The sequence below is a fragment of the Triturus cristatus genome, chromosome 12 (assembly GCF_964204655.1).
Source record: "Triturus cristatus chromosome 12, aTriCri1.1, whole genome shotgun sequence".
NCBI classification, from domain to species: Eukaryota; Metazoa; Chordata; class Amphibia; order Caudata; family Salamandridae; genus Triturus; species Triturus cristatus.
Window position 1 is genome coordinate 242,559,054 of NC_140595.1, and position 24,662 is coordinate 242,583,715.

The following is a 24,662-nucleotide window of genomic DNA, read 5'->3' on the forward strand; positions in this document are numbered from 1 at the left end:
AATCACCGGACTATCAGTCTCCGACGCTCCAACGTCCTGGAGGAGCGGCTCCGGTGGATCCCCGGTGGATCCCTGGCAAGAGCACTTGTTCCAGCCGACCTTTAATAAGTATTTAACTTTACAAGCCATGAGATCTGGGAAAATTAGGAAACCTGCAGTGGCTCCCAAAAGGAGGAAACCAAAACAGATGTCGTCAGACGAGGAGCCCGACCAAGGTAGCTATGGGCCCCCAATGGCTTGTAATGACACAATAAAGGTGGCAAAACAGAAGCCAAATGGTAACGTCAATAACAGTCTTGGCATCAACGGCAAGGGTAAGGACACACCAAACACTTCGAAAACCTTGAAGCTGCTTGACTATTTTAAAAAAATTCCATCTACGGCGAAAGCTCCCTCAAATTCGCAACCGCTGGAGGAAACCAAATTTGGAGCATCGGACCAAATGGCCGAAATAATTACGCTCTCTTTACAACATCCATCTTCACAACAGCTGCAGAAGAATACGTCCAGTAAAATCTCGGCTCAACTTTCGGAAGTCTTTATTTTTGGATCCACACAAAAAGATGCAACCCCAACCCAGCCAGAGGGGATAACCTTAAAACAAAATCTTCAACACGATGACTTTCTACAATCGCAATCAGGTTATTCTGCCTCACTAATGGATACGAGCAAGCAGGAAGCACCTTTGTTGCATATTCTTCCGCTGAGCCAAACACAAAACTCAAGCACCTTTTCAGACCAAGCTCAGAATATAGAATCATCAGCACCACAGTCATGTCAAGACCTAGTCATATTAAAGGAATCCACAATGGCTTTTCATAGCCACCTAGTTTTTCCTCAAATTCACATGCAAAACATCCTCCACAGCAACAAAAATCCACGACCAGCTGAATTGCATCAATCCATAAGCACACCTAAGGACCATCTCGATGCGTCAAGTCTTCAGCATATCGCATTTACACCAAAAACAGTATCAATGACACCTTCACCACAATCGCCTAAAAAAACAGCTCCAGATGACCAGTTTTTAGCGGACTTGTCATTTTTCTTTAAAAATACTCAGAATTCTCCTAAACATTCTTCAAATGTAAAATCCAAGCCAGAGGACCCTACAGCAGTTGGTATCTGGCCCCAACTTCTCCAAACTTCCCAACAAACAGTTAATGCATTAAATTATCATTCTGATAAATTGGACGTGCAGATAGACCTTTTGAACACCCTAGCACTGTTCACAGCAGGTATTGACAACAAATTGGACAAACTGAACAACTTAATAATAGGAGCGCAATCTTCTGCAAAGCTTGTCCAGGCGGTCTGTTGCTGTTCCCCAATCATAGACTCACTTTCGTCGCTTCCAGCCTTTTTATCAAAGGTCATAGACGAAGTTAAGTTGCTGAAGGGAGGCAACACACCAACAACTCTTTGCCCACAATCGCAAACACCGCCAAACACGTCTCAAAAACAAGCTAACCCTCGGATTATAACAAAACAAGGCACCCAGCTGAAGGAGGAAATAGTTCCCCTCTCAAAACAACTAACCGAGCAGCCAATACTTGACCGACTCCAAAACGGAACAACAGGTCTCGACCTGACAGAAGCAACGACCAAAAAAGCTTGGTCTCCAAGTGGGTGCACAAACTGCGCAGCCCACATTGAGCTTGAGTCAGGGGCTAGCTCAGCAGCCCAGATAGCCTTGATTTCGGAAGTTCAGCCAGTTCCTTTACCACCCTGTAGTAAGAGAGAGCGCAAACGCCAGCGTAAAAACAGAAATAAAACAAGGTCTAAAACAACAGCAGCCATGACAAACTTTTTTCCTCTTTTCGCAATAGCTTCTAACAAAAAAGTTCTTAGTGAATGTGACATACCATCACCCTTAGCAAACCCAAACATAATTGATCAAAAAGGGGACCTATTTGAAACCGTCATTCAACGGACTTTGAGCAGTAACCATGATTCAACTAAGTCAGCCATGGGAATAGCGATTGACGACTTCAGTACTGCTAAAGAAAAGCCAAGAGTGAAATTTAACGATCTAAGCGCATCAGAGCCCACATCTGTGGGAATAACAACAGAAGATTTTAGTATAGCTAAAGAAAAGCCAAGGGCGAACAGTAATGATCTAAGCCTGTCAGAACTTACAGCGACCGCAACTAACCCTAAACCAGTACCTGCTTCAATTTTACCCCGGTCAGACCATGCCATGACTAGTTCAAACCTAACAAAAACAATTTTCAATCACAATCCACTTTTTCCTACTAATAGATAGTCCTTGAGGAAGGACCATCAACACCAGCCTCTACAGGAGCAGGATCTCGACGCAGGCCTGACCCTTAATAACATCAACAAGTTAACTCAAAGCTTATGCAGTAAAAAGGACAAATGCGACTCTAATCTTTCTCATATTATACTAGCCCCAGACTATAAATCAAAAGGTAGGCAAGACATTCTCAACAGATCTAATATAATTAAATTAGTGGATGGTACTCCGGGGTTTGCAGGCTTGGTTACGGACGACATAGATTCCATCGTATTCCTTCCCCCAAGAGGCACACAACCATCTGAGGTAACACTGGTAGCATTCAAGTCGGCCTATTGGGCAAGGGTATTTCTGGACCACAAGGCTATCCTGCGGGATTGGGGCATTCGAGTTTATCCATATTCCACCCCAGGGTACCCCCCAGCTTTATTAAACCAGCAAACGCCACCCAAAAGAGCCGGAACCCTACAATTCGAGCCCCGCCCCAGACCTTTCTCGATTCTAAAAAATGCGTCAGGATCTGAAGCATGTGACAACCCGACTTCAAATGTGGTCTCTAACGATGACTCTCATCAAGGCTGGAGTTGGCTCCCAGCTATCTTATCATCAAAAAGAACAGAATGACCTCAAGGTACAGAGCCTATTGGTCAAACTCTTACACCTTCGGAAAACACAAGCACTCAAGCATTCCCATCGGCAAAGGGGCACATCCCACAAGTAGATTCCATCTTCTTAATTTGCTCCTGGAACATCAGCGGTCTTCAACAGAAAGTTAGGAACTCAGAAACTTATTCTTTTATTTGTAAGCATGCTGTAATAGCTCTGCAGGAAACTTGGGCTTCACAAGGCCACCCCGTCACTGGTTATATCGATCTATGGAAACCAGCACTGAGGGACAGCAGGTATGGTCACTCAAAAGGTGGCATGTCAATATATATATCAATTAACCTAAAAGGCCCAATAACACAATTAAAATTGGATGAAGACTGGCTGCTTGGGGTTAAAATCAATTCTTGGCGGGAACAACGCTCACTCATTCTTCTAAACGTGTATATCAACCCAAATACACGCACAAAAAAATCACATCTGGTACGACTAACGGAAATTATGAGCGACTTAGCCGTGGAGCACCCACACTCGGACTGTATTGTTACTGGGGATTTCAATACCAATCTATTTCAGGGGCAACTAACAGAAATTGAGGGGCCCTTTCTATTCTCCTTGAATGAGGCAGAGGCACAAACTAAACCGGCGAATCAAGCCTACAGTGCTCTGGGACACCTCTGTGCGATGCGTTTTTATAGCGCAGGCTACTTGGTCATAAATGGAAGATCGGAGAGCGATACGCCCCCCAATTGGACTTGGACAAATGGAAACAAACGTTCCTATCTGGACTATTCCATCTGTAATTCAGCTCTGCTTCAATGCTTGGTCAGCTTTTGCATTCACCCACGAACAGAAAGTGATCATCGGCCTCAGGTCATAGCTTTCAAAACAAACCCGGTGAAGCATAAACCTGCACCTTCAACCAGTAGGGGAATATACTCCGAAAACCTCAAACGCCTCAGATGGAGCGATGACATTAGTCCGCAGATCCTTCAAGTAAGCATGGAGCTGATAAGAGGTGGATTTGACCAGGAAGCTTCCCCGATAGTGACATGGACGATGCTCTGCGCTCACCTGATTAACCTTTTTCCAAAAAAATACCAACCCTCAAGTAGATCTCTCCCGCGCCAGTTCACGCTTTCACACCAGTCGAAGCAACTTAAGAAAGCTAGAAACAATGCCTTACGACTGCTGGTAAAAACTCCAGGGAACAGCGAATGCTTAAAACGGTACCAAGTAGCCCAAAAGTCATTCAGGTTGGCAACCACTAAAGATAAACGGACACATGATAACCAATTTTGGTGTAAGTTAGTGTGTGAGAGTAAGAGCCGAAACTCACGAAAATTCTGGGCCCTAATCAATCAGTCAAATTCAAGCACACTGAGCCTTGGATCTGCTAACATCCAAGAAACAGACTGGGTCACCTTCCTTACTGACCATTTTAGTCACTCGGAATGCTTGGGAGCAACAGGAGAGAATCCCGTAAGTGAGAAAGTATCAGATCATAACAACAAGCAGAACAATCTTATAGAGTGCTCATACACCGATAACGACGATCTCCAGATGTCACAAGAAAGGGTCGCCACGGCTGTGTCAAAAGCTAGATCAGATGGAGCTCCGGGTCCAAATGGCCTCCCACAGAACTTGTTTGAATCTGACGTGGCCCTCTGGTCAGGCCCATTGTCAAATCTCTTTAACTTTGCTCTGAGAACTGCAACAATCCCAGACTCATGGCGGGGTGCAATAATTCAACCTATCTATAAATCTGGTTCCCGTGCCTCCCCCAAAAATTATAGACTTATTGCACTCCTGGACATTGAGGCGAAACATTATGCGGGTCTCCTGCTGGAGGAGTTGAGGGCATGGGCAAAGGCACACAAATTGATACCAATTAACCAAACAGGTTTCATTGCAAATTCCGGGACAATGACCAATCTATTAGCATTGTCAACTATCGTCGATAAAGCACTCTCTACATCCAGATCGGTGTTTTGTTGCTTTGTTGACTTCAAAGCAGCGTTTGATAGGGTTCCGAGGGCCGCTCTATGGGAAAAGCTGATGAAATGGGGGATCCCTGACAAACTTTTGGAGGCAATTGTACAACTCTACTCCAGAACTTGGGTTAGGGTGAAGTTGGGGTCCGGCACGCATCTCTCCCGGAAAATTTCGACATCAAGAGGTGTGAAGCAGGGATGCGTGCTGGCCCCCATGCTTTTCAATCTGTTTATAGCGGATTTGTCAACCTCATTGGACGATACTAATAGTCACGCCCCAAAGGTAGGAGGAATGGCTTTAAGCAACCTCTTATATGCCGACGACCTGGTTCTTTTTAGCCTCACTAGGGTCGGGCTGCAAAGGCTTCTTGATAAACTGTACACCTACACGTCCATGAACCAACTAGAGGTTAATTTAAAGAAAACACAAGTAGTCCCATTTGGTCGGAAACGGCGCATTGTTGGAGGTTGGTCATATAATAACACAAGCCTCGTTGTAGGTCACTCGTACAAGTACCTAGGTGTCCATTTGGACTCTAGAGGTAACCTTACTAAACATCGTAACGAGCTCACAGTCAAAGCCATAACCCTTGCTGTATCACTAGCTAAAGTCTCGAAAAATATCTCTGGCCCAACTCTTTTACCACTCTTAGAAGTTCTGAGAGCAAAAATCGGCCCTTCTCTATCATATGGTATAGAGATATTCAGGGGCAAGCTGAATACTGCCTTAAACCAACATACAAGCAAAATCTATAAAAAGGTACTCCACTTGCCAAACTCCGCATCTCCAGCTCAGGTAAGACTTGAGCTGGGGATATTGAATTATGATGCTTCTAACATTGGTACAAATCTGAATCTCTGCCACAAACTGCGACAAGCAGACTTAGGCACACTAGAATCTTTGGTCTGGTTGGAAATTACCCAGAAAAACCCTGGCGGTACGTTTGGTTGTCTTTTCAAGGATTACATTTGTCAAATGTCGGCGAGCGAGCTATGGGTCCTCAACCCCAGCCGGGCAGCATTCAAAACTGCCATCAAAAAATGTGTGAGAATGAGTTCTCTCATAATGGATAAGGCCCTCTTCACCAAACGTAGTCATGCTTGGGCTCTTGTAAATTCTTACAGACGGCTAGCCCCTGCATCTTATCTGTCTTGCACATATTCACTGTACTTAAAACGCAGCTTTATGGCAATCAGGATGGGTGACTGGCGCTTTTTGCAAGATCAGCCCCCCCGGCGACGTATGGCGGAAAACGTTATCTGCAGAGGGTGCGGCAAGACAGCCGAAACCCTGCTACATGTAGTTTGTCTCTGCCCAGCTTTTAACTCGCAACGCAGGTGTAAACTTAAAGTAGAGTGGAATAGGATGGGTGTTCGGACATGCAGGCAAGCCATTATTGTGGCTCTGAACCCTGAAAACAAAGACTTAAACCTGGGTTTAATAACTTTTATTCAACAAGTATATCGTAACTTTACGCAAAACAGGATTTGTTAACAAAAATTTTAGAGAAGAAGAAATGAAACGTTTATCATGCTCTGCAAAGTGATAGATCAATACATCTAATCCTATTCCACAGAACACTGCCTTGTTTTAATACTTATGTTGTATTTTTATAGCCAGTGTAACATATAACAGTGTATTGTATTTTAAAACAGTTGGTTTCTTTTTAACTGTGAATCTTGTAAACTCTTTTAAAGATATGTGTTATATCTAAATAAAGATTATTATTATTATTATTAAGTGAGGGGCAGTCTAACTGTGCCTTCCCCAGGTCTTCCCTGGAGGGTCCCCCTGAGCCCAGAAACTCAACCTGTTCAGGTTCAAGCTCTTTAGGCTCAGTTTCCCTCAGTTCCTTAAGGTCAGCCTCCTCAGAGACTTGATCCACAACCTGGGGCAAGGGGGAAGGCAATGCCTTACCCTTACTGCTCCTTCTCATGGAAGGTGTCTGGTCCATTATTCCAGGATCCAGCACCTGTTCAGTGGGGCATCTTTTGGCCTGTGACCTAGTCACAGCAAGGACATGTGCTGGCAAGCCTAACATTTCCATGTGAGTCCTCTGCTCCACTTCTGACCATAGTGATGTTTCCAAATCATTGCCCAACAAACATTCTACTGGGAGGTCTGAACTAACCACAACTTTCTTTTGGCCACTTACCCCTCCCCAGGAGAAATCAACAATTGCCATACTATGATGGGTAGTGACATTGCTGGCATTGGTCACCAGGTAATCTGTACCTAGCATGATCTGTCCAGGGTCCACAAAGTTAGGTGTCCCCATTGTGACACTGGCACAAGTGTCCCTATAGGCCTGAGCCACTTTTCCATTAATTAAAGGTGTCTGCCTGTATTTGCCCAAAGTATTGGGACTGGCATCAGGGGATATATCCACATCCCCTGTACAGACAAGGACAGCCTGAGTGAGTGTGCCAACTAAGTTGTCATACCCCTCAGTTCCCAAGGTTAACCCAACTATTCCCTTGGGAGGTGCACTACCACTGCTGACTGTACTAGGGGGTGCAGGTGCCTTAGGGGCTGCAGTGGCAGAAGTTTGCCCTCCTTTCTTGGTGCACTCACTAAACCAGTGAGTCTTACTTTTACAGTATTGGCACCACCTTTTTGACTGGCCTTCTTGAGTCTTCTTTTTCTGCTGTGAAGCCTTACCCCCACCCTCTTTGGTTTGTTGGGGACCTGTCGAAGACTTCTGGTCATTTTGTTCACTCTTGTTACTACCCTTTTGGTCTGCTTTCTTCTGACCACCCTGGTTCTGAGTCTGGTTCTGCTTGACCCTTGTTCTAACCCATCTGTCTGCCTTCTTTCCCAATTCTTGGGGAGAGGTCAGATCTGAGTCAACAAGGTGCTGATGCAACAATTGGTTCTGACAGTTGTTTAAAATCTGTTCTCTCATGATAAGATTATACAATCCTGTGTAATCAGTAACCTTGCTACCCAGCAACCAGCCTTCCAAAGCCTTAGTGGCACAATCGACAAAGTCAGCCCAATCCTGAGACTGAATTTTCTGGGTGTCTCTGAACAGCAACCTGTACTGCTCAGTTGTTAAGCCAAACCCATCAATCAGTGTATTCTTCAGGACTTGGTAGTTGTTAACATCCTCAGCTCTAGTAGTGAGGAGCTTATCTGTACCTCTACCTTCAAAGGAGAGCCACAGTATAGCTGCCCACTGACTTGGGGGGACGCACTGGACAGTGCAGGCCCTCTCCAAAGCAGTCATCCATTTGTGGATGTCATCCCCTTGTTTAAAGGGGGGCACTATTTTACTCAGGTGTCTAGTGTCTAAACTCCTGTCTTTCTCTCTAATGATAATGCTGCCACCAGTGGGGTCTGCCCCACTCAATTTCTGCTCTCTGGCAAAGGCAAGTCTTTCTTTGGCAAGGGAAAGTTCTTCCCTTTCAATCCTCAGATTGACTTCCCTCATCTTAGCTTCATGCTCTCTTCTCTGAGGGGATGTCATTCCTCCCTGAGAAGATGCCTGAGAGACATGGGTTCGAACAGATCTGTTAGAGCCTCTGGAGAGAGACCTAACTCGTCCATTCCCAAGGTTAAGCCTGCCTGAGAGTGGGCCTGGGGCTCCCCCAGTTCCATTCTCATGCCTGCTTAAGTTGGTCCTTGTGAGCCTACTGACTACTACTGGACCTTTGTCTGCCTCGTCCCCTGATAACTCCTCTTCCTCTTCCTCCTCGCCACGGAGGCCAAGGTTAGGGTCACCAAGGGTTCCCTCTAAGGGGGGCATGTTCCCATCTGGATTAGAGGGGCCTGTGTTAGAAGCCCTTCTAGCATCATAAGTCTCTAAGAGACCTATCAGAAATGAGATGGTAGGGTTAGAACCCTGTTTTAGTTTCCTGGAGGTACACAGTTGTCTCATCTCCTGGAAGCTAAGAGCTGCATATCTTGACACGACCTGTGGAGGGTCAATGACCACTAGGGGAGTCTCTGAAGACTCTCCGCGGTCAGACTTGCTTTCTAGTGAGGTGTAAGTGATGCACCTACCTACACTATGAGTTTACCTACTGATCCTTTGCTAAGAGTTGTAGTCAGGGTGTGCTAAGCCCTGTTACACTACAACAGCTGGTTCAGTAGAACTCAGAGTATTCTAAGTTAAGTTATATATACCTGGGTACTTATGTGATCTTTCAACTGATATTCTTAGGATACGTGGGTGGTAAAACAACAGCAAGCTCAAATCCCACCGCTGCCACCAATGTGAGAAGTTGGCCTGATATATAGTGCTCACTATTCTAGTGATCACTGTGTATCATACCAAACGACCCTTATTGATGATTGGTTGTAAGTCAACCTTATAGACCAGCTATCCTAGTAGCATGGACAAGAGCAGTCTTTAGGCTAAACTCTAGAGGGCGTGTTAAGCCAGCTGTTTTACCATCACATCTACCCCTTGAACACCAAGTGAAAGGACACCCCACAAGTTGTTATGAAAATAAAGGATATTTATTTATAACAAGACTACCCTGGCTCTTTATGAGTCAGGGAGCTAAGCACAATACAAAACTCTTAAGAAAATACTTCAAGTTGCACAAATTACACAAATGCCCGAGGGGCACGAAAAACCATATACACTAAAAGTGGAATGCGAAATGCTAGCAGGTAAGTAACCAGATCCAGAGGCTTCAGGATCGCTTGGACTACACTACTGAACTCTAAGGTTAGGAGCAGGAGGCCTAGGGAGATCGGGTGCAGAGTGTGCACTCTCACGCGGGATGCGGGAAGAAGTCTATGGATGCTAGCGTTTCTAAAGTTACTGTTTCCGGACGAATCCGACCAGCTAGACTGAAAACGAAAAAGGATCTGGACACTTAGATAGTGAACCTACGTTGGAGCACCGGAATGCTCGAGTTACCTAGCCCAGGGGCTGCGGCTGCATAGGGTTCAAAAGACGTCGGGAATCCTCGTTGAAGTCTATGGAGCCTGAAAGAAGAAGTTGCTGGCAGGCGACCAGTGTAGATATTCGGAGGGATCCAAGCCTGGATCGATGATGGAGATGACCTGAAAGCAGAGGGGACTCAGTTCTTAATCACTAGCCAGTGATTGTGTGGGCACCAGGATGGCACCGGAGGAAGTCACCTCGACCAGGTGAGTGGGCGACGCTGGACTCTGCTGTCCCTCGGACCAGGAGGCGTTGTCGGCGACCAGGCTGGAGGGGCGAGCTGTCCCACGAAGGTGTCTGCTGTCGGCGATGCTGGAACCAGGATTGGGGCAACAAGCCTTGGCAAAGGCAAGCCCAGGCGGTGGAGTCAAGATGGCGTCTGGAGTGGACCAGGAGGGTCCGGGGTGCTCCTCTGTTGGAGGGGAGCAAGGGCCAGTCTGGAGCAACCAGACCAGCGGTGAAACCGTCATGGTGCGTCGTCAGGAGGGCCACTAGCCAACGGGCAAGTGACCGGACAACGCGGTGAGCAGCAAAGAGCAGAAGGGCCCCCACGCAGATCTCGTGGGTGCTGGGGGGGCTGGACTTCGGTGCTGGAGCTGCTCAGGGTTAGGGCTTCTCAAACCCCAAAAGCACTCACTCGAGGATCCCTCGGCGGTCGTGCTGGATAAGCGTCGTGCAGTTTCAGAAGATGGCCGGTCCCTCCGGTCTCGTCACACCCACGAATCTCAGCTGGGCTGATGATGCATGTAGAGGTCAGAGATGGCAGGGAATCCGTCTCATCGAGCTGGTCAGTCTTGATCCGGAGGATGGACGTGCAGCAAACCGCAAGCGCTTAGGTGGTGCCTGCTGGTGCAGGGTGGCTACTCCTTAGCCACAAGGGAGAGTCTTCAGAAATAGTCAAGAGTTCCTTTCGTGGAAAGTAGTTCAAGATTCAGAATGATCCAATTTGGGAAGGGGGCCCGCTCCTACCTTTATTCGAAGAAAAGGGGCTGGCCCGTGACTAGGTCCTGCCTATTGGTGGGACCAGGAGGGGGGTGGTTACACCCCTCTCCTTTGTCCGGTCTCTCCCCAGCTCAGGGGCTGGGGTGCCCTTGGAACTGGTTTGAGCCGGCCTATGCACAGTGAGCACCGGGGTGCCACTTGCAGTCACCTTCCTCTCAGCCCTGCCTACCTGGGATACACAAAACCCTGTCTGGGATGGTGCTAGCACCGCCCCTGACAGGAAACCATTTGTCCAAGCTCTCCTCGCTGGAAGGACTCCCAGCAGCAGGAGGTCAGACTTGTGTCTGTGGTGGCAGCTTCCATTTTGTGATGCTGAGGCTCGAGTTAACTTCAACCGGGGTTCACAGTTACATACATGTCGTGTCCCTCTAGAAGGGTGGAATGCTAACCCCGTCGCCAGAATTGGCGAGGGGTTAGTATTCCAATTCGTATGACACCTTACTCGACATGTTTGGATAATGCGATACCAAAGTTAGCAAATAACCGCGAGGATTATAATGCACTTAAGAGTATATGGTACGCGTTATCCTGGAACAGCTATTAGGACTTGGTTCCGCAAGCTGCAGACGGGCTCAGCTCATGCCAGAGCACCATCTCACATTATTCCAAGCACTCTGCCTTCAGGATTGATAAGGCCTACCATAGGAGTGACTGATAGGAATACATGTGTCCATTTTAGGGTTAGATATAGGAATACTATATCTAAAGTAAAGGGTGATTACACCACCTTGCCCCAGCCGTAGTACAGCCAGTTGTGTCAGATTTGGGTGGCCAGCCAGGGGTGGCATAATACATGCTGCAGCCCCTGGTAGGCCCTGGGTACACCTATGCCCTGGATTCCTAAGGTATGCTGATACAGGGACTGATAAGGTGGCCCAGTTCCAATTAGTAAATGCACCTAAGGTACATGTGTGTCAATTTAGAGAGAGAACAGCTAGGCTGTGGGTCTGATTAGCAGGCCCACAGCCAGGGGAAGTCGTAAACCAATGAAGCAAAAAGCAAAAATCTGGGGTGATCATAGGTTTGCAGACCCTACTCTCCTACATCTCCATTGTGCGAAGCCACCCAGGGGGAGACCTGGCTCGCGCCCTGCACCCCCTGGGTCCCCCCTTGTAAATGGCTGTGCAACTGACCAATAGAAAAGCAAATTAGTACCTGCGATAATGATGATATTTGACACACAGGTTTCGTGCAACGTCATCGGTAACAAGATTGAAGCTTATAATATCTGTGACGTAGATATAAAGGTCACCATTACTGACAGCTAGTTATGAACAATCAAGGACCGGTGCCACTCTGAGTGCAGCGTTGCACCGGAAGCTGCTCTTACGGTCACTCAGTGCCACCCTCCTTTCTCTCTCGAGGTGGAAATGTAAGCACTAATGCCGCGGAACTGTAGAAACATATAAATAAACATGTCCGCTTGTTTATTTTGTCTACGATCCTGGGGCTGTCGGGGCATACATTTCCACTTGTACAAGGAAGTGGAGCGGCCGGCACAGAGCGGAAGCGCGCGAGCTTCCGATACAACGGTCTCAGAGGACGGAGGTCGAGTTGTAGCCGCCCGGTCAAGGCACACGGGAGAAGAACGGATGTGGCAGCCACAGAAAGCTCCCTGAGCCGGCCCGCAACGGTGGCTAAGCCCGCAGAGCTCCCAGAGTTGTGCTCTAAAGTCTAAGCCCTAATAAAACATTATTGCCTGAAGCTGCATACAGCAACAATTGGCCTGGCCGACGCCCTCCCGTACAATTCCCCTTACGTTACGATGAGGGAGGAAGTTCCTGTAGGCTGAAGTGCGGACGGTTCGTGTTTCTCCTCAAGAGGAAGCGGAAGGGTCTCTTCAGTCCTCTAACACTCTAAAGACATCAATAGCCTTTACCACGCCTGTGCTTTTACTACCTTTATCATCCACATGCCTTTACCACCAGTACCACGCATATCCCTTACCATTCATACCTTTACACCGTTAATTCGTAGTAAAGGCATGCATGGTAAAGGCATATGCGTAGTAAATCCATGCGTGGTAGAGGCAATGCGTGGTAAGAGACGCGTTGTAATAGCTGTTTCCTGATTGCAATGCCAGTTTTCAAAACATCCTTGGTATGTATTTCTCCACTGCCTAGTTGTCCTGCTACTTCCTCTCCTCAACGCCACACCCTTCATTCCCTTTCTCTCGTTTCTCCTCGTATTTAGCTTGGTGTCGACAAGAAGAGAATCAGAGAAAAGTAAGGTCTTCTATGAGACTTTCATTTTGATTTATGTACAGCCTTAACCTCTGCTTACTCCAGTATTGGAGCCTTTCATAGATTCACATGCCTGAATCATTCCCCGTCGTCGAGACAGGAGTCTCCGGTACATAAAAAAGCATTGCTTAGTATCATAGCAAACTGAAAAAAGGCCTAGGCCCATTTTCCTTTGCAACCCATAACCTTCGTTATGTATAAAAGCACTAAACTTGTCCCTGAACCAATCAGAGCCTCTCACCCTCTAGAACACTCCTGAGAGAACATTCTGCCCTCAGATTTTCTACCGCATGTTGTGCTAGGGAGTCTCCTTTGAGCTCTGCTCAAATTCTACAGTTGGTTCTAGATTGAGGAGATTTTTTCAACTGAAATTTCTACATCATCTTGGAGAATGGCTGATAAGGAAAAGAAAGGCTTGTTTAGGGCCTGTGGCACCTGTTCAAAGAAGAGATTATATACTGACGATCCTCATAAAGACTGTATATACTGCCTTTACCCACACCACCAGGCGAAGGAGTGTAAGGTATGTCGCACCTTTTCTAATAAGACTCTGAGGGATCGTGAAGGCAGACTGTTAATTTGGCTCCAAAAACTTAAAACCAGGAAGGACGTCGGGTCTAGTGACAGTGATGAGGCGTCAACTGTTTCAAGGAGATCTCAGAAGAGAGGCAGATCTCCTCAGGCTCATACCTCAGGGGAGAAACCTGAGAAGGCTCTTAAAAAGACCACTTCTGGGTCTTCAGAGCGCAGTCACTCAAAATCTCCTAAAACTAAAGAAAAGGAGAGCAAGGGTCATGCTTCAGGGGTGAAACAGTCAAAGAAAACAAGTTCTGAGCCTTCAAAATCATCCCTTAAAATTAAGCATACGCTTAAAAAGCCAGCGTCTACTTCACCTGAGGAGAAATTAGAAAAATCTACATCGTCGACGGGATCGTCGACAAAGAAAGTAGCGTCGTCGACGAAGAAGAGTGAAGTAAAAGTCATTATTAAACCTATACTCTCGTCGACGATGGCATCGTCGACGGCAATGTCGACGACGAGAGCGTCGACGACAATGACGACGACCACAACTACATCGTCGACGGCACCGTCGACGGCGACAACGACGACGATGTCTACAGCGTCGACGACGGCATCGACGACGACAGTGTCGTCAGCGGTTACTATGGCAATCTCGTCGATGTCGGGAAAAAACCTCAGAAAAGCGGGATTTTGCCAGGAAAAGAAGGATTACCCCGGATATTACGTCTCCTAGTAAGGTAACGCCTCTGGTTCCATCCCATTTATTGGAGGAGGAGGATTCGCAGGAGGATGATAATGAGGGTCCGTTTGGCTATGCAAGTAGCCCCTCTTAGTTACATGTTAAATGTCAGGAGGATGACTGGGAGGGGTTATCAGGACCGCCCCCGACAACATGATCAGGAAGAGATGGTGAGTGTTCCAGCTTCTCTTCTGACGGATTTGCAGTTCATGTTGGATGATTACAAGAGAAGGCATACTTTGCCTCAGTCTACCCAAAGGATGCCAGTGGCTCCGGCGCACTCTGTCCCATGTACACCAGTGCGAAGACAGGAGGTACCGGTTTCCGGGGCCAATATCACCTTTGCCACAGCCGGTTCTGGACACATCTGAGGATGAAGAGCAGGAGGAAGGGGAGATAACAGATCCTAGTAAGGAATGGGATGAGTATTTGATTCCGTCCCCTTCATCTCCGTCACCAAGACCTGTGGACTCCCCTCCGGAGGACATTGGAGGGTTCCATAATCTGATGGAAAGAGCCGCGCAGAGATTTGCGCTCAATATGTCATCAGATAAAGCAGAATGCTTTTTGTATGATTTCAAAGAACCGTTTCGCAATACGGTTAGATCTCTTCCAATTGTGAGTCATCTATGGGAGGAAGGTCTCAAAGTGATGGAGACGCCGGCAACGGTTACTCCAGTGCTTGCTAGGCTGGACAAAAAATACAAAGCGCCTTCTGATGCTCCGGCTTGTTTATTAGGTCACCCCAAACCGGACTCGGTTATAACTCAAGCGGCGCAGCAAAAATCGAGGAATCCGTCTGCTCCAATTTCGACGCCACCGGACAGAGAGGGTAGGCGCTTGGATAATGGAAAAGGTTTTCGTCCATGTCTGCTCTTCTGGTCAAGGCAGCAAATGCCCTAGCCATCCTGGGCAGGTATGATAGGCAGATGTGGTGCGACCTATCACCATACATTGATAGCATACCTGAAGCGGACAGACAAGAGGCCAGGAAAATCCTCCAGGAAGGTGAAAGGACTTCGGCTGAAGTCATAGATTGTGCAATGGACATTGCGACCACGGCCTTCAGATCTCTGGGAGGAGCGGCTGTTTTACGCAGACAAGGATGGTTGAGAGCAACATCTTTTAGGCCTGAAGTCCAGAATAAGATCTTGGATCTTCCGTTCAATGGGGAAGATCTGTTCGGAAAGCATGTGCATGAGACCTTACAGAGTTTCAAGAAGGATACGGAAACAGCGAAATCTCTGGGAACATTACAGTATAGAAAAGTTCCTTTTCGTGGCTCACGAGGTAGGGGCCAACCTTCTTATAGAGGAGGTTATCAACAAGGCCGCTATTCTTCCTACTCCACATCATCTCAACCATATCATCAACAATATTCACAGAGACTGACAGGAGGTTTCACAAAATCTACTCCTAGAGGTCGAGGAGGTCGCCTAGGGAAAGACACCACCCGAAGACAATGACATTCTGGTGACACTTACTCCTCATATGTCGCATATTCCCCTGGGTGGAAGGATTTCCTATCATCATCAAGATTGGCAGCAGATAACGACGGACCAATGGGTCCTCCACATAATACAATTCGGTCATACTCTAGAGTTTCTGGAAATCCCACCTTGTTCACCTCCAAGATTTCAAGAGGTCAAGTATTTACACCAGATGCGTCAAGAAATTCGGACAATGCTCCGAAAGGGAGCAATAGAACCGGTGCCGAATTCCCAGAAAGGAAGGGGATTTTATTCCCGTTTTTTTCTGATCAAGAAAAACATTCTTCAATGGCGCCCCGTTTTGGATCTCAGATCCCTAAATACTTACCTCAAGGATCAGACCTTCAGAATGATCTCCCTCCAGGATATTCTGCTGCTGTTAAACCCAGGGGATTATATGACCAAACTGGACCTACGGGATGCGTATTTCCATATCCCAATCCATCCTTCACACAGGCAGTACCTTCGGTTCGTGGTGGCCGAAGATCATTACCAATTCAAGGTGCTTCCTTTTGGTCTGAAATCGGCCCCCAGGATTTTTACAAAATGCCTGGCTCCAGTGGCAGCGGTTCTAAGGAGACAGAAACACCAAGTGTTTCCTTACCTCGACGACTGGCTAGTCAAAGCTCCATCGAAAGCGTCAGCCCAGTTGTCAACAGAGGCTTGCATAGAACTATTTGCCAGATTAGGCCTCACTCTAAACGAGGAGAAGTCAACTCTGCAACCGTCAAGAAATATAACTTTCTTGGGAGCAATTCTGGATACGGAGGTAAACAGAGCGTTCCCCTCCTAGGAGAGACAGCGGGGAATAATATCTCTATCCCAGGCGTTTATAAAAAGAAGGTCTCTTTCAGTACGCAATTGCTGGGGACGATGTCATCTTGCATTCCCCTCGTACCTTGCTGCAGGCTACGGATGCGTCCGTTACAAGAGCAGTTGGATCTTCAGTGGCATCAAGCGACAGGATCCTTCGAGGATATAATCAAAGTGACGCCGATCATGATCCACGCGGCGACATGGTGGACCCGAAAACGAAACATCTCGCAAGGTCTTTCTTTCCTGACTCAGCCAGCTCCATTGGTGATTACGACAGATGCGTCCTTGGAAGGATGGGGAGCATTCCTTCAGGATCTGCAGGTCAGCGGTCGTTGGAAAGCGGACGAACAGCAATTGCATATCAACCTTTTGGAGCTCAGAGCCGTCCGCTTAGCATTGTTGGCGTTCCTGCCAAGGATTCAAGGTGCAGCCGTGTTGGTAAGAACAGACAACACAACAGCAATGCACTATTTGAACAAACAGGGAGGAACAAGATCACTCTCCCTGTCTCGGGAAGCCCAGTGGATATGGGAATGGGCTCTACGACACGAAGTATCCATTACAGCGGAACATCTTCCAGGGGACCAGAACACCAAAGCGGATACTCTAAGCAGACTAAAGTCTGTCCGTCATGATTGGGAAATCGACAACGGGATTTTGAACAACATCTTCCAGAAATGGGGAACTCCTACCGTAGATCTTTTTGCGACAAGGGAGAACAGAAAATGCCGGCTCTTCGCAAGCTGGCTTCCCCAACGGGGATCTTGGGGAAATGCGTTTTTGATGGCATGGTCAGGCATCTTTGCCTACGCCTTTCCTCCAATTCCCCTCCTGCCGCGGGTTCTTATGAAGATCAAGAAAGAACCATGCAGGTTAATCCTGATAGCTCCGTGGTGGCCCAGACAGCATTGGTTTGCGGAGCTTCTTCTACTGTCAGAGGAGCGCCCGATTTGCCTGCAGCCGATACCGTCTCTGCTGACAATGTTCCAGGGGGAAGTTCTGCATCCGGATCCGAAATCTCTGCATTTAGCAGCCTGGCTCCTGAATACTGTGAATTTCAGCATCTGAATATCCCTACGGAGTGCAGGGAGATTCTATCTAGAGCCAGAGCGGATAGTACAAACAAGACATATCGGATGAAGTGGAAAAGGTTCTGTTTATGGTGCAAAAGGTCTAACATTCATCCGCTGCTTTCAGAAGCTCACGAGATTATTCCATACCTCTTGCTTTTGGCTAAGTCAGGTTTGGCTCATGCATCTATAAAGGTACACCTTGCTGCAATTTCACGCTTTAGAAGAACGGCCTCTGGTCCATCTCTGTGGTCTGCTAGAGTCATCAAACAATTTATGAAAGGTCTGTTCCGAGTTTTCCCTCCAATAAAACCTCCACCACCTCTCTGGCAATTGAACGTCGTTCTTTCCCAGTTGATGAAACAGCCCTTTGAGCCAATTCACAGGGCGGAGCTGAAATTTCTTTCCTGGAAAGTTGCGCTTCTCATTGCGCTCACTTCAGCCAGGAGAGTGGGGGAGATTCAGGCTCTCACGGTCCAAGAGCCTTTCTTGCAGTTCAAAGAGGACAGGATAATACTCAGGACTAATTCAAGATTCATCCCTAAGGTTCCAACTGACTTTCATTTAAACGAACCTTTAATTCTCAAAAGATTTTTTCTACAACCATCAACAGCGGCGGAAAGAGCTCTCCACTCGCTGGATGTCCAGCGTTGTTTGAAGTTCTATTTGCAGAAAACTAAGCCTTTCCGCAAGTCTTCACAGCTTTTTGTTGCCTACAGCGCACCCTGGAAGGGTTTCCCTTTGTCAAAGAGGGGAATTGCCAGATGGATATCAAGTGCCATAGAGTATTGTCATCAGGCAGCTGGCCGACCTTTGAATGCACGAGTCCGTGCACATTCTACAAGAGCAGTCTCCACCTCTACTGCTCTATTCGCAGGAGTACCTATCCAGGATATCTGCAGGGCGGCGACCTGGACGAGTACACACACCTTCACCAGGCATTACTGCTTGGATGCAGCCACAGGGAGAGATGTGGCGGTGGGAGAAGCGGTGCTGAGGAACTTTATCCAGTAACGGTGAGCCTTCTTTACCATCCCTCCTTCCTTTATTATGTACTTTGGCACATTTTATTGTTGTTTATTGTATTACCATTTGCAAAGTATTTTGATATGTGGAATTTGGTTTACAGATACCATTTTTATCACACTATATATGTTTCCTGGATTCACTTTCTAGGTAACAAAAAATGTGCATTTATTTACTGTTCGCTATTCTGATTCAGGCATGTGAATCTATGAAAGGCTCCAATACTGGAGTAAGAAAACAAGTTACTTACCTGTAACTGTAGTTCTCCAGTATTGGACCTGTCATAGATTCACATGCAACCCACCCTCCTCCCCTGAGAAGCTCACCTCGGATTTAGCACAAAGAGTGTTATTGCACAAGTGCATGAAAATCTGAGGGCAGAAGGTTCTCTCAGGAGTGTTCTAGAGGGTGAGAGGCTCTGATTGGTTCAGGGACAAGTTTAGTCCTTTTTTACATAACGAAGGTTATGGGTTGCAAAGGAAAATGGGCCTAGGCCTTTTTTCAGTTTGCTATGATACTAAGCAATGCTTTTTTATGTACCGGAGACTCCCGTCTCGACGACGGGGAATGATTCAGGCATGTGAATCTATGAAAGGTCCAATACTGGAGAACTACAGTTACAGGTAAGTAACTTGTTTTCTTCTCTCTTCTGTCCCCAATATTAAGCATTCAAAACAAAAGCCACTCGTGCCTCTAGCTTGTAACTGAATCAACTGATCATTGATTGCCATTGTTACAAAAAAGGTGTAAATTACACCACAAAGAAGTTACACCTACCTTCACATGCGCATTAGCCATGGCCATGTTCCAGAACTACCCAGCTGCTGCAGTTGTAACTTACACATGTAGGAATGAACTAGTGCGAGTTACCAACATGCATGAAGAAAATTATTTACACCTGCTTTCAAAAACCTTTTTTGCAAGTACATTTCAGATATTGAATAAAATCCATGGTTAGGGTTAGTAGATTTGCAAAAAGAAGTTTTTAATTTTCTTTCTATAAATCAACTATCTCCAGATGGGGTGGATTCTCCAATAGTAGTTTCTGATTTAAGGGCACAGGAATCCCCATTGGGAATCGGATTAACATCCACAGAGTTACAGCTCATTCATAATAATTTCCCCATCCTATTTGCACACATGAATGTACTTTGACATAAAGTTGGAGTAAGTGTGTAAACATGATACATATTTCAGTTTTCTGTGAAAGGATTTCTTCACAGATGCAAGTTACATGTGCAAATATTTTAGTACTGCAATACTTACGCCTGTGCTACCTGCAGACAGTCAACAAGACCAAGTATACTTGAGAAGGGTATGCATAGAAATAAAACGCAGGTCGCATATTCCAAATTTACCTGCAAACATCATACATAGATAGGAAATAAGGAGCATATGGGCCTACATTACATATCTAAAGAACATTACTGCGTTACCATGTTTAGGTCCCATTTGATGAACATTGGGACAACTAGACTTGCAGGAGCAGCTTTATCTATCCAGCATGAAATAAGAAAATAGCTTGCTTTGCTAGACTGGTTTCTTTAAAATTGGAGACCTGCTCTTTCTCTTATTGCGGGTTTGCAAACCAATCGGACCTATCACCAGCATGCTTGCTGAGAAAATCACTTGGAGAACCACTCCATCAAAACTTTCTTGTATGACGCTGCTCTTTCGAGATGCACTCTACCACCCTTTGGGACTTACTTGCCTGCGCTAAAAAACTGCTAATAAGCAATACCCTCCATTTGTGTTTTTGTTGATACAGCTTTAAAGAGTTCCGACACCCTGGACACCTGTGCAGTAACTGCTCACACGAATATATTTCAAATGGTCATCTGGTTCGCGATTTACGTAAAACTATGCAACTGAAAAAAAGGGAAAAGAAAATGGCTAGCCCAACATACGAGATAGATGCGGATAGTAAGAACTGCTGTCGATCAAACACCTGGAGCTCACAAAAACGTGGCCCACTTGCTTCGACATGCTGTTAAATGCTAGAAATACTGGCGCCTTATGAAATACAATGAATATCTGATAAAAAATAATAATAATCTGGGACTGACCACTACGCCATACAGGTGCTGTATGAAGTTCTAGCACATCTAACGATTTAATGACAACTGTTCATATGATGGCACTGGAGTCTCGGCACTCACATTTTATGCCCCCACCATCCCCATTAATAACCTTCACAACGGCGCAGAACGGCGTGTCCCATCCTACAGCCCGGAGTAGATGGGAAGGGATTTACGCTATTCCTGGGCCAGTGGGGAGCGGTGCAACTTCGGGGAATCCGGCTGCAACACCGAGCTGTCAGACCCTTGTCGAGCAGCGCCTGCCATGCAATGAAAAGGAAAGGTGACGGCTACATGAGAGGTGCTGAGGAGGGGGCAGTCATCTTTGACAGACACTTGTTAATTTTTATGTGCTTTTCGGTGACGGATACAAAATAGCATCAGTCTTACTTATGTGACCACATTTTTTTCAAATATCTTTGTGAACTACTTAAAAAGGCATGAACATACACTTATTTGAGGAAATTCTATGTATTCAAGTATTTTAGAATTGTTTTAAGAAAAGTGTACTGGAATCCGGTAAAGATTTTCGGACTGTTAGATACATATCTATTTCAACATGGCTGAAGCACTAAAGACCTGGATAAAGAGCTAGGGATGTTATTCTTTCTTGTTGTCCTCGCACACGCCGCTCTGAAACATAGAAATTGCACTTTCGGTATGCGGCAGTCCCTTTTTGTGTAATTGTTTTATTTTAGTCTTTCCAAAATAATAATAAATAATAATCACCTCTTCTTGACACTATTGAAAGAAGAGAGACAAATAGCGCAGTAAATTGCGTAATTATGAGTCTTTTAGCAAGGAAAAAACGCACGCCAGTCAGCCACTGTTTATTTTTGCATCGCGCTGTCACTTTAAGCGCGATGCAAAAATAAACATGCGGCTTGCTTTCCTTCTGCCATGAAAGGTTTCTTGTCTTTATGGGGCCATGTGTTTGAAACACATGGCCCCATAAAGATAAGAAAGCTTTTACCACACACGTAAGGCAACCGAGCCAGTCCAACTGGGACGGCTCTAAAAGAGAAAAGTGTACGTCACTGGATGCTCTTTTCCAATGGCTGGCCACCGTTTAGCATAAACGGTGACACCAGCCAATGGAAAAGAGGGGCGGGGCTTAAACCCCGCTAGTGAAAGCTCCTTTAAATCATTAAATCTCGCCAGCGAGACTGCGCATGTCTGCGCAGTCTACGCCAGGCAAGATCTAAAAACGGACTGTTGCTGGTACATTTGGGGAAATGACAGGAGCAGGCAGTAAAGAAGAAACAGGGAAAGAAAGCATTTACATTGAGATACAGGGATCCCCAAAATCTTCTTTGCTCCACTGTACCAATTCATTTACCCGTAATCTGATTATTATAAATCAACACCTCTGCACTGACAAGATATTGGCGGTATTCAACCTTGATCAAAATATAGTATTTTATCAAAATACATGTCTCCCTCACCGAGTAAGCAACTCTTGAAGCGCAGAGTCAATCATAAAGTATTTGAGTAGCATTTAGACTACTAGGGTTAACATATAAGTTGGTACCTCTCAATTTACGTATCATAGAAGGGAGTTGCGGGTTTTATTCTGCTTTATGTATGCTAAAACTCACAAGCATATGGTCCTACGATGGACTTAGTTGGCTATTACCTTTCATATTTATAAGTTAATATCATCCTTCATTGGGTTATATTCGTACAAGTCTCAACAGTGGATGTGAGGCATCATGTAGAATTTTCACTATGCACTATTTTATTAAAAATATGAACAATACGTTTGGGTTTTATCAATTACACAATGTGGAGATGTTAATTATATTAATGTATGCATTCATTTTTGCTATAGTTTTAGATTATTTTTTTTCATCCATCATTTGTATATTGTTTGGCACAACAGCAATTGTTTTAATAAATCATTGTTTTATTAATAATACAATTTGGACCAGTTGATGAGAAACGGCAATTACATTTTTTTCCATCTAAATTTCCTCTTCTATCGCTAATTCACTAACCATGGCTCAGATCCACATTCCGGTACTTCTTCTTGTGTCCCATCTTTGCATTGATAATTAGAGGAGGAATTGGTTGTGGCAGAAGAGACTATTTGGATTTTAGAACCAAGGCAACATTTACCTTTCGAGAAGTAGAGCAACACAGTAAGGCATGATATGAGCTTCTTAATTTGACACAAGTAACTGAGTACACTAAAATGTGATGTGTCATAAAAATGTAGGGTAATATGGTCTCAGTTGTAGATGCCAATCCAGTAGAAGTAATTTCTGCCACATACCAAATAGTATTTACGAGTGGCAAACCTTTCTGCATTGTAAATGTATCTTTCTAAACTGGAGTTTGTAAATAGTGCAGAATCATTGAAATTCAGCCACAAGAAACGTATTGTATTTCATGATGTGTTGATTTCCTTTCTCCTTGCAGTGTACCATCAGAAGATCCTTCTGGAACGTCTCTCATCATGACTCCCCAGGAATTCGATCGCATTAAGGCAGCGTCTCTGGTTCTTACAAAGGAGGAGCGAGAAGCAGTGCAGCAGGCTAAGAGAGCAAAGAAGGAGTGCATCATGGTAGAGCAGCACCTTCCTTTTATTCTGGTTGTATGCAGTATGTCTATATCACAAACCTAATCAAAAGGCAGCAGGGGACCAAAGGCAAGCATAAAGTCAATGAGTGATAGGAGAGATAGCTAGGTTGTGGAGGGGTCATTCATTATTATTTAGAGTTCTTTCAAGGGGCGAGTCTTTAACTCTTTCCTACACTGGAGCAGCATTGGACGGGCCTAGTGGATAATGAGATGTTGTTCCAGATCCTGGGAGCATGCATAGAGGAGGACTGCAGTCATATGTTTACACTTCTTAGTCAGTAGATGTGCTGAGATAATCTTGTCTGTAAGATGAGCAGAGGTGCCGGTCATGATGGCTTCGTAAATGATGCAGTTGGTTCTGGACCCCTTAGAGCAGGTTGGCAAGGGGAGACAATGGATTTCCATCGAGATGGGAGTGATATGATTTCAGTTTTTTCAAGCCCTTGGTGACACATGCTACAGCATGAAGGGTGGCTTTTAGGGGCGCCAGTGTGGAGTCTGGGAGGCCATAAAGCAGGAGATTAACACCCTGCTCAATGGCCTCTTATGGACATCCTTTTCTATATCAAAGTTTGGACCACATTAAAAACACTGTGTTATCTGAGACAAAATCCTTCATATGTCACAATTTTCATCTAATTTGAAGTTTTTATATTAGGCATTCATCCACAATTTGATGCCTTATCTACTACAACCTGTAAATTAATTTCATTAAATAATTGCATTTTGATAGGATAGGCAAATTGCCTTTCTTTATCATAAATATTAAAGTGAAAATAATTTCATAGTAGGTAATTTGGAGAGCAGCTCTTCTGTCTCCTTCAAGATTGCAGGAACAGCATCTGTCCATTACAAGTGAGGAGTCTGTACTGATACTGTTTGATTTCATATTAAGTCATTTTTTAAAAGAGGTGCTGTGAGGTTTGGCTATCAGGACATCGTACCAGATATGAAGAATGAAAAAGCGTTGCACTCTTTATAGCTTGCCAGTAAAGAGATGGTAAGATATTAGTTTGGTGACCCACAAATCAGATTATAAAGTCATCCTAAACTCATTAAAGCCCCGAATACGTTCACGTGGTTAGGAATTGTTTACCACATATTATGCACCTAAAACGTTAATGGAAGCTACAAGCCTGTCGATAAACGTAGTGACAAATGCTTTTGCTATCTGTTATTACCAGAAAAATCTTCTTTTAAAAGCTCTGCTTTAAAGAGGCAGGAGGAATTGTTCTGGTGCAGTGTTTTTTAGAGCATAGCTTTTACCGATTGCTTGCTGTCCTAGTGCTACGTACTGTTGATGTAAGCCCACTGTTGTCGATTTCCCACTGAAGG

The 24,662-nt window shown here is 45.5% G+C and overlaps 1 protein-coding gene across 1 annotated transcript in view; it reads left to right on the forward strand.

Annotated features, from left to right (window-relative positions):
• Positions 1-24,662, forward strand: part of CFAP45 (cilia and flagella associated protein 45) — a 513,786-nt gene that overhangs the window by 115,337 nt on the left and 373,787 nt on the right. The window contains exon 4 of the mRNA XM_085639403.1: positions 23,166-23,310. Coding sequence (XP_085495529.1) covers positions 23,166-23,310 — 145 coding nt within the window. The remainder of the gene's footprint in view (positions 1-23,165; positions 23,311-24,662) is intronic.